At 44.4% G+C, this 10716-nt stretch overlaps 1 protein-coding gene across 2 annotated transcripts; it reads left to right on the top strand.

Annotated features, from left to right (window-relative positions):
• Positions 1-446: 446 nt before the first annotated feature.
• On the top strand, positions 447-10093 carry LOC141370837 (transient receptor potential cation channel subfamily M member 1-like). Of its 2 annotated transcripts, XM_073882536.1 has the most exons (9): positions 447-564; positions 1888-2101; positions 2709-2833; positions 3698-3869; positions 5714-5888; positions 6322-6445; positions 7464-7536; positions 8458-8558; positions 9902-10093. In XM_073882536.1, the coding sequence occupies exons 1-9, from the start codon at positions 562-564 to the stop codon at positions 10013-10015; spliced, it is 1101 nt and encodes a 366-aa protein (XP_073738637.1). In that variant the 5' UTR covers positions 447-561; the 3' UTR covers positions 10016-10093. The 2 variants fall into 2 exon arrangements, with proteins under 2 accessions (XP_073738637.1, XP_073738638.1); XM_073882537.1 differs by lacking the exons at positions 6322-6445; positions 7464-7536; positions 8458-8558; positions 9902-10093 and having other exon boundaries at positions 5714-5892.
• Positions 10094-10716: the final 623 nt, after the last annotated feature.

Raw genomic sequence — 10716 nt, 5'->3', positions numbered from 1 at the left:
AAGCAACAGAATTCAACAATATTGAAAAATCCTGGGAGGTCATCTCTATATCTGGAGGGGATGATTATACTTTGTCACAGAATGTTCAACAATTGATGCCCATATTGATGTTTTCAAGACATCAAGAAGAGTTAAAATATGTTCAGTAAGGAAGGGCAACCATCCAATATATTTTAAGTGGACTGGTGTATAAGTAGATATATGTTGGTTGTCTGGAAAAGGCCATCATAAGGGGCATTTCTAGCCCTACAAAGCCAGATAAGTAAGGTGTTAGTCGGCCTCTATTCGGGTGCTACCCTTCTGTTTAGATTAACTCATCTTAAGGAGGAAAATGTTATAGAAATACTCTGTTTTACCTTTGTTTTCAGGTGTTGCTGCGGCCAGTTCACCAACCAGCATATCCCCCCTCTGCCAAGTATAACATCCAGCAAAAATGAAGAGGAAAGTAAACAAGTGGAGACTCAGCCCGAAAAATGGTCTGTCAGCAAACACACCCAGAGCTACCCAACAGATTCCTACGGAACTCTTGAATTCCAGGGTGGTGGATACTCTAATAAAGCCATGGTAAGAGAGGCCTTCAGAAGGGCTGCTGCTGAGCCCACAGTCTCCATCAGAGGCCCAGCTTCCCAGGCCCCCAGACTCGCAGATACCTAGGTATTCTTTCAGGGATGTGGCTCAGTCTTCCTAGATATTTCATTGCAAAGGCAAGAAATATATCTGCACATTCAACTTTTTAGTCATGAGATTTGGAAACTGAGCACTATTATAAAAAAAAAAAACAAAATAAAACAAACAAAAAAAAAACATGTAGTGTCACTAAATTCATACCAGAATTGTGAATCCACAAATCATGCTCCGGCCCAAGTCTGCAACCATACTCATCACTCCATCTCCAGTGATGAGTGAGAAATTACGCTATTTGTTTTTTGGGGTTGTTTGGGGTTTGGTTTTCTTTTTTATGACTGGACCTTCAAGCCTCTACCCCCCTTAAATGGGTTAGGAGTGTCTGGAAATAGTTTCCTCTGAAGTCCATCCACAGCCTCCCTGGGCCTGCATTCAGCTGGCCCAAGAAGACTAAGGTCTTTCACATTTGCGTGTAAACAGGGAGTGCCCTCTGCCTTTCTGATGAGCCCTGCCAGAGAGGGGAGGCATTAACACTGTGATTCCTTTCAGCTAATTCTGAATAATACTCCCACATGCCCAGTCAGATCATTTTTGCAATTTCATTTTATTCCACTGGCCCAACATCATTGTGCAAATAAAATTCATTTGTATTCCAAATAGCACAACATAGGGACTTCTGGAATGGCACCTTACATATCAGCATGGACACAAAGAAGTGGTTCATAGGGGCCAAAGCAGATATCTGACCATTAGCCTCTTCTTCACCTTGGGGGGGAAGGTCAAGTCCAGAGGTTGGCCCAGGATCCCCTTTCTCAGCACCCACTCAGTGTGGCCAGTGGACCACTCCCTCAGCATTTCTCTGTCCAACCTCTGGAGCCATGGTTCTAGCTGAGCCAAATTTAGAACTGATTTTTTGAAGATTAAGGGTTGCCAGGTAAAACACAGGACACCCAGTTATATTTGAATTTCAGATGAACATAACTTTTTAGTATAAGTATGTCCCAAATATGGCATTAAGTCATACTTAACAATAAAACAGTTTTCAATGTCCACATGAAATTCAAATTTAACTGAGTGTCCTATATTTTTATTTGCTAAATCTGGCAACTCTTCCAAAGTTCCCTTCCCTCACTTGGCCACAGACTCACACAGAGGAACAGAAAGCCAAGACAGCTTTTGTTTGGACAAGAGCAGTAGCCCCGTTTCCCTGTGATCCGAGAGGAAAATCAAGCACGGGGCTGAGTGTCACATACTCTTTTGCAGTATATCAGAGTATCCTATGACACTAAGCCAGATTCACTGCTGCATCTTATGGTGAAAGACTGGCAACTGGAACTTCCCAAGCTCTTAATATCTGTGCACGGAGGCCTCCAGAACTTTGAGATGCAACCCAAGCTGAAACAGGTCTTTGGGAAAGGTCTGATCAAGGCTGCCATGACCACTGGAGCCTGGATCTTCACTGGGGGCGTCAGTACTGGTAAGAGCAGCCTCATTCCCTTGCAATAAACATACAAACCCAGAAGTCATGGGGGTTCCCATAGAGCTCTTAAATAATTAAGATCAAAAAAATAAAACGTATTGCAACCTAACAATGTTTATGACAGAAGTGAAATCTTTATCCAGTAGCTCGTTTGTTATTTTGATATGATTGTGATAATGGTCAACCTTTCTGGCACCCATGATGGGCCGTTCCTTAAACTGAGCCCTGAGGCCCTTGACAATCCTTTCCATTGTCCTATGGAAGGGGCAGGCAGTCTGACTCCCAACTTTAGCTAAATGCAGCCAAGAATTGCCGAGGAACCCCACTTACTTCCATCTTTAGATCTCAGAAATTTGTAAAGGAATTCCATGCACCATGGCTTTGGTTTTTGGTTTCTGGTTTCCCTTTTCTAAGAGCTAATGCAGAATGACTAGTTATTATAAACTCAGACTTTCGATGTACTTTCTTTTAATAATGAAGATCATTATGCTTCATCCCTATTCCACAGGGAATGGAGTGGCTCAGAGAAGGGTCCCTAAAGTTCATAAAAAAAGATATGATAGGAGGTAATGGGCCTAAAAATATGATTCATGGCTGCTTACAGGTGTTATCAGCCACGTAGGGGATGCCTTAAAAGACCACTCCTCCAAGTCCAGAGGCCGGGTTTGTGCTATAGGAATTGCTCCATGGGGCATCGTGGAAAATAAGGAAGACCTGGTTGGAAAGGATGTAAGTGTTTTCTCCCCAGATATTGACAATTTTTTAAAATCAAAGTCTTTATTTTCAGATAATTGTGGATTCCCCTGCAGTTGTAAGAAATAATAGAGGTCCCATATGCCCTTCCCCCCCTTCCCTAATGGTAACATCTTGCAAAACTATGGTACAGTATCACAGGCAGGATATTGACATTGATAGAGTCAAGATGCAGAACATTTCCATCACCACTAGGATCACTCATGTTGCCCTTTAATATCCATACCTAATTCATTCCCACCCCTATTACCTCCTTAACCCCTGGCTGCCACCAATCTGCCCCTTATCTCTATAATTTTATTATTCCAAGAATGTTCTATAAGTGGGATCATGTACTCGTAACCTTGAGGATTTTTTTTTTATTCCACATTCCTAGAGATCCAGCCAGGTTGTCATGTGTATCAGTAGTTCATTCCTTTTTATTGCTGAGTGGTATTCCATGGTATGGATGTACCACAGTTTGTTTAGCCACATAACTGTTCAAGTGCATCTGAGTTGTTTCCAGTTTGTCTATTACAAATGAAGCTACCACAGACATCCGTGTACAGGATTTTGTGTTACTGTCAGTTTTCATTTCTCTGCAGTAAATGCCCAGGAATGCAAGTGCTGGGCCATCACTATCTAAAATGTTGTGTTGTCGTTATCTAAAATAACTTATTTTTTTCTAATGTAATATAGAAATTTACAAAAAGAAATTCTTCAATAGAGAGGACAGGGAAGTGGAAGTCAGTTTAAGTGCATGATTAGACACATTTGTATACATATGTGTTCTTCCTGCTTCCCTTGTGGGTCTTCACGTCTGAGTTCTGCAGCTCGGATTTCTGTTGTGCATTTTGTCAGGTAACGAGAGTGTACCAGACCATGTCCAATCCCCTGAGCAAACTCTCATTGCTCAACAACTCGCACACTCACTTCATCCTGGCTGACAACGGTACCCTGGGCAAATATGGTGCCGAGGTGAAGCTGCGGAGGCAGCTGGAAAAGCACATCTCTCTGCAGAAGATTAACACAAGTAAGTTCCAGCAAAGGCCATGGGCGCTGGCCTGCCACTGCTGCCATGAAACCCCGGGCTAAAAGGAAATTTCCCAAGGGTGTTGAGAGCTTTCACCTTGATTCTTATCAGATCAACAGATCAACAGACTTGTCTAGCCCCTTCACCCTGGCCACCTGTCAAATCACAATCCCTGAGCTGTATGGTGATGCTCTGCCCCAGGTTCACAGGGAGGGACGGTGCAAGAAACAGCCCTGCAGCAGTTGCCATGGTGATGGCATTGCCCACCATGTTGCCCAGTATAATTACCGTAGTTATTTTTGTAATGTCTGAACAGGAAGAAAACTTCTCACTCAAAGACATAGTAGGATTCCTTCCATCAACTTAAGTGTTAGTGTGATTGTTACATTAGATAGTTCTGTAGACTAAGGTGGGCTGGGTGGGGAAACCTGTAGACAGGTTACAGGAACCATCTGCTCCTCAGGGCTCCACCTGTGCTGGTCCAGATGGTACAGCCCTGCAGTGGAGCTGCCGCCCACGGCAGGATGGTGAGGTCAAGCTCAAGAGAAAGGAACAAACCGCAACCAGATGAAACAATACCAGTTAGAATGAAAATAACTGGTGTCATCTCTTGGAACACGTTCATACTCCAGCGGTTCTTATTGCCAAAATATTATGAAAAGATTTTAAAGAGTATTTTGTTTTTACCATTACTGATAAGATTTTTGTGAAAGCCAGTCTAAGCCCTGGAGATGGTCATCGTCAAGGTTAATGAGGGGCCTATAGCGGTTAGAACACTTGCCTGCTAAGGGGACCGTGGATTTCCAAGATTCAAATCTCGATTGATAAACTGTTTGATGACTGACTTTTTTGTTCTCACATTTTTCATTGTTTTGGACTTGTAAGTTTTCACATTACCCAACTTCATCTGGCCATGTGACTTGTGGGCTTCCCTTTGTCATCCTTTGCCTAGGGCTCTGAGTGGGGCAGGGACAGCAAAGGGGTGCTCAGTCGTCACCTCTCACAGCTTGGAGCTTCGGGGAGTCCAGCCTAAACCAAGAAGAACCAATTTTACCCTGTTTCTAGAAAATAAAGTGATTTGGCTACCCTATTCCTGAGGATCTAGAATGGCAAGCCTTGATTGGGTTGGGAATCTCAAAGGCAGGGTCCACATCATCTTGATCCATTTTTCCAGTATCTGTCGGCCAGGGCCTGGCACAAGGCAGACCCTCAGTGCATATTCGCTGAAATGAACTTAACTGAGATTATCCTGGTGGTAGAAGACAAAGGTGTTCAAAAAAAAATTTAAGACTTCCTGACTATAGAAATGTATCATGGAAGCAAACCAGGAACTCTGAATTCAGCCTCTTGAAATGTTTAGATTTCCTCTTCCTATGCTAGCAGATTTTATCTGAAGGCCTTCAGAACTATGAGACAAAAGACATTTCTCCTACTTGCTATTCATTAAAATGCTTGTCAGGTAACTCCCATCACAACCAAGGGACCCTGGGTGAAACATGCTCAGCATATAACCTTGTCCTGCCCAGTCTGGAGTAAAATTGTTAAGTAGACAAATGTGTCTCGGTGGTTCCTCCACTCCCACTGTCTTCCCTCTCCAGAATCTTCGGTTCTTGGAGTCTTCCAGCTACCTCCTGCTTCTCAGAGTTCACCCTGTGGGTTCTGCCTCCCGAAGTTAGCCTGTTCCTCCCAGGTTCTTGAAGAGTCCTATTATCTGGCGGAGACAGAGGGAGGACTCGGGGAACATGTTAGTCCCTGACGGGCTGATGATGGTGGCCCGAGTTTGCCCTCCCAGGTGATGTGTGCTGTGACATTGGTCTCTACAATGAATGTGTTTTCTGTTGCAGGACTGGGGCAGGGTGTGCCCCTCGTGGGCCTGGTGGTGGAAGGAGGCCCTAACGTGGTTTCCATTGTCTTGGAATATCTCCGAGAAGACCCTCCGGTCCCCGTGGTGGTTTGTGATGGCAGTGGACGAGCCTCGGACATTCTGTCTTTTGCACACAAGTACTGTGAAGAAGGAGGGTAGGATTTCTGATGTGCTACAGAGGGTGGGTTTTTAACTGCCTTCTTGTCAGGCCAAGAAGAAAACTTTAAGTGATACATTTAGCCATTCCAAAAATGCTAAATAATGAAGATTTACTAGAGCTCTCCCATTTTCTGAGGTCAGCATGTGAGGGAGCCGTCAAAAGCATGATGTTTCTTACGGAATTCTTTCTCTAGGGGGAATACACTCTCCAACTGCATTTTCCCTTATAAGGTTTTCAACAAGCCTGGAATTTAGGACACGTGTGAATGCAGTTTTTGACTGCGGTCTCTTTTTGTCTACTACCTTGGGATTCCCTCCAATGGTAAAGTTTCAAGTCAAAGACACCAGATGGACATAGAGCTGTCTGATTTATTCCTGTGCAGATTTAACTCGTGCTTTTTTCTTCCCTTTCGCGTTTCCTTTGAACAGGGTAATAAATGAATCCCTCAAGGATCAGCTTCTAGTTACCATTCAGAAAACATTTAATTACAACAAGACCCAATCTCATCAGCTGTTTGCAATTATAATGGAGTGCATGAAAAAGAAAGAACTCGTAAGTGTCTTGAGTTTATTTCCAAACCAGCTCCACAGAGAGAATTATGTTTCCTTGCTAATTCTACCCATGTGTGCATGATGGACTTGTTCATATTTTAGTTCAGGCTTTGCCAAGGGGCAGTTTACAAACCCCTACCAAGCTGGCCGTTTTGCCCACGTGATGGAAGCAGAATACGCATGCGCAGAGGAGGGACCCCCCCCCCACCCGCGGGTGCTTTCAGATCTTAGCAAACATCAGGTGACAGCATGCCACATCACACCAGTTCTGAGGTTTATGACATTAATCATATGTAAAGGCTTGAGGGGTGACAGGCACACCCTTTTAGGTGTGCTTACAAAATTCTGTCCCTTCACTTTCCAAATACAATAGTTATTTCCCACTCCTTGCCCTCCCTAATTCTGCTGGTAGGAGAATAGACACATAAGGCAGCCCCTTCAAAATTCTACATCTACAAATTTCCTACGAATGGAGCATGTTTCTGAGTAGAAATGATTGTGTCATCTCTGAGAGCAGTTTAGATATTGGAGTACATAGATCCTGAATGGGCTCTTTCCTCTCGAGGTTGCTGAAGCAGATTGGGTAAAATAATAAAATAGGGATCCAGGCAAGGACTCAGAGCCTGGATGGGCAATGCTGTCCCTCGTGGAAATGAAAAGCACCTGGTTTAAGATTGTTGCATTCTCAGAATCATTGCATCACATGTCAGGCTCTATGGTCCTTTTTTTTTTTTTTAAGATTTTATTTATTTATTTGACAGAGAGATACACAGCGAGAGAGGGAACACAAGCAGGGGGAGTGGGAGAGGGAGAAGCAGACTTCCTGCCGAGCAGGGAGCTCAACGCGGGGCTTGATCCCAGGACTCCGGGATCATGACCTGAGCCAAAGGCAGATGCTCAACGACTGAGCCACCCAGGCACCCCTCTATGGTCCTTTTTTAAAAAAAAAAACACCCCAGTTCTCCCTTTCATTTTCAACTTGGCTTTACCTAGTCTTTTCATGATTAACCCGTTTTCAGGTCACCGTGTTTAGGATGGGTGCCGAGGGTCAACAAGATATCGAGATGGCAATTTTAACTGCCCTGTTGAAAGGTGAGCTCTCAGGAAACAGCAACCGCTGGCCTCTTGGTGCTGGCCTAGCCTGAGGCTTTGCTCATGGCCAGGAAACCCCACTCCGTCTTCTGCCAGGAACTGTGTCTATTGGTGATAGAATCCCCAGCCTGCCAGGCTGCCTAGAGTTATCTCAGTATAATGCCATGGAGAATGACAAAGTTCATGATGGGTTTCCCGGGAAGGCGTGTTTTCTGTGGGTGCCAGTGGCCCGTGATGGCTGAAGGCAGACCAGTTTCTATTTGTCTATCATTAAGGGTTTCCTCATAGAGGTGACCATGAACCATTTTTCATTTGTTATCACTGCATCCCACAGGGTTGTGTTCAATTTCCCCGTCCCACTCCTAATGACAGGCTGCGACCTAGCCACTCATGGGGTCGCTCTAGGACACATTCCCTCCACGCCTCTTGGCTATTCTGGGACAGTAAGGGAGATGGGAGGAGAGAGGAGAATGTCACCATCAGGCCAGCGGCCTGGTAGTCCTGTGCTGGTCTCCCTGCCACTGGGGGCTCTTGCTCTTGGCCTGCACTCACCTTTGGCTTGGAGGGGCAGCACCTCTTGCCCTGGCCTGGCAGATGCCAGGGCATTCCCAGGGCTCCTGTCCTCTTGCAGATGAGGGTCCTGGAGTCACCGGGTACCTCCTCTGTCCCTTCCAGGGAGACCAGGCCAAGTAGGCGTGGAAAGAGGTTGCCCCCAACCTCATCCCAGGCAACTCTTTGAGAATATGAAGTTCTTAGCTTTGGGGCCTGAGTAGTCACTGAGGGGCAAGAGAAAAGACAGGAGTGCTTGGTTCCAGGCTGATGTGAGCCAACCCAGGGAAGCCCGTGCTCACCACCCAGCACCTGCCAAACCAGGGCGGTCCAGGCCTGGAGTGAGAACAGCCTCATTTCTTGCCTTTTCAGGAACAAATGCATCGGCCCCAGACCAGCTGAGCTTGGCACTGGCTTGGAACCGCGTCGACATAGCACGAAGCCAGATCTTTGTCTTTGGGCCCCACTGGCCGGTGAAAATAAGTGTTTTTCATTTCATACCATTTACCATGACCTTGTACAGATCATATATTAGTATGTTCTCCCTCGTGACACAGATCTTAGGAAATTATCTGGGGTTTCTGATGATCCCATGTATAATCATTAGGATCATTAGGAGCCGTTGCTGTTTAACTTCAAAGAACCAGCAAGAAGAGCTACTAGCAGTAGTTACAGATTCAAATCAGTGCTCTTGAAGAAATAAACAGTAAATATTTTATCTTTGCTGGTGAAAAGTAGGGCTTACCCTTTTCAAGAAAAAGAAGAAAGAAAATAGCCCATTAAAATTAAATACAATGATTGCATTGACAGCATTTTTTTTTTAATTCAGTTCCATGGTACCCTGGAGGCCTAGAGAATCCTCTGTGTGTGTTTGTGTGTGTGTGGTCTTTGGGGTGTGGGGTGTATGTGTCTGGGTGTAGCATGTATGTGGGTGTATGTTATGCAGGTGTGTGTTATGTGGGTGTGGTGTGGTGTGTAGTGTGATGTGCACGTATGGTTTAGTGTGTGTGTGGTATATATCTGTGGTGTCTGTGTGTGTGATATGTGTAATGTGTGAGAGGATGTTCATGTGTGTGATATGGTTGTATATGTGGGGGTGGTGGGGGGATGTGTGCAGAATAAGCATATGTGGTAAACAGCTCTAGGCTTTCTTACTTCCTGATGGTTCCATTCTCATGCCAGCCTATTTTCATCTCATGAATGCAATACCTGAGGATACAAATTGGAATTTTTGTAAGTCCTCTTCTGTTCCCTAAATTATCTCTATTTTTCTCCCTGGTCAGCTGCTCCCATGAAGTTCATTTTGTCTTTTTCTGTTGCAGACCCTGGCCTGTCCATCCCCATTTCAGAGTGAGGGATGAGACTAATTAGTGTAGGAAGCCTACTTTGTCACTGAACAGCTTTACTTTGCCCTGTGCAGATTGGAACAGACTAGTGAAGCTCTGGGCCCCTCTAAGCAGGTCCTTCCAATTCTTTAGCAGCTATTCTTGAGTTTCTGCCTGGGGATGAAGCCCAGGAATGCAGTTATTCTGCACCTGCCCACTGGGCTGGTGGCCTGGCACACAAGAGGGGATGAGTGGTCTCCGGCTCTGTAGACAGTCCTTCCACTAATCACCATGCTTTCCACCCATCACTAACTCTCATTCTTTAAAACATCTGGTCCCACCTCTACTGCTACCTCCATGTTTCTCATTCTGGGCTTCAGCCTCCTCTCCATGGTTTTAACTGCCCATCAGTATTTCCAGAAATTTGTTAATAGCTCTTGTCTGCCTCTTCTTGAAATATATTTTTCTCTCTCATTTTCTCTCTTCTGCAGTCATTTCCATGGGGAGAGAGTGCAAGCAGGAGACGTGATCAAGACTGCAACCTGGAACCAAAATCCTTCTGTCTCCCCACAATGCAGTATATGGTCTCAAAAATCTTCCTTTAATGGTTGGAACACTCGATTAACTATGTGGCTGTGAATCTATAGTTTTTCTAGAATTCTTGACATAAGAGAACTCATGGTAGGGAGGACTTGATAATTACTACATGACAAAGCAATCTTAGGTCTGATTTGTTATATTTTACTAGTCGATATTCTTCTATCTAGATTTTTTGTTAAGTACAAAAGTCAAAACTGTCCCAACAAAACTCTTAGTTGAAGGGTTTTGTTAAAAACATAACAACAGCAGAGAGAGAGGGAGAATTTTGATATGTACTTATAACAAGGTAATTTATTTATATTGAGTCTCAAAAACTTGGACTAGCAATTTTTTTAAGAGAATAGGCCAAACTCAGTCTGAGCATCCAAGAGCAAGGTTTGGGGTGTGGGGTGTGGGGATCTCTAGACCACTGCCAATTTTAAAGACAGAAGTCTACAAGCCTTAGCCAGCCTCACTGAGATTTTTGAAACAGAAAGAAATGTCTGCTTAATTTTCAAGATGAGAACTATTTAATTGGCTTCCATCTGTAGGCAAGGGCTTGCCCTTGGTAAAACACATGAACTAGAATCTTAAATTCAAAGTAGAAATTGATAATAATGCCTGATGTTTAGATCCTACACTGTTCTTTACCCCCTGTGTTCACATCCATAAGCATTACAGCCTTCACAACTCTGAAATAGATCTGATTGTCCTTATTTTATAGTTT

Source organism: Callorhinus ursinus, unplaced genomic scaffold (genome assembly GCF_003265705.2).
Source record: "Callorhinus ursinus isolate GAN/ISIS: 27379988/994484 unplaced genomic scaffold, GSC_fseal_2.0 scaffold47, whole genome shotgun sequence".
In the NCBI taxonomy this organism is placed as follows: domain Eukaryota; kingdom Metazoa; phylum Chordata; class Mammalia; order Carnivora; family Otariidae; genus Callorhinus; species Callorhinus ursinus.
This window is presented reverse-complemented; position numbering and strand designations above follow the sequence as displayed.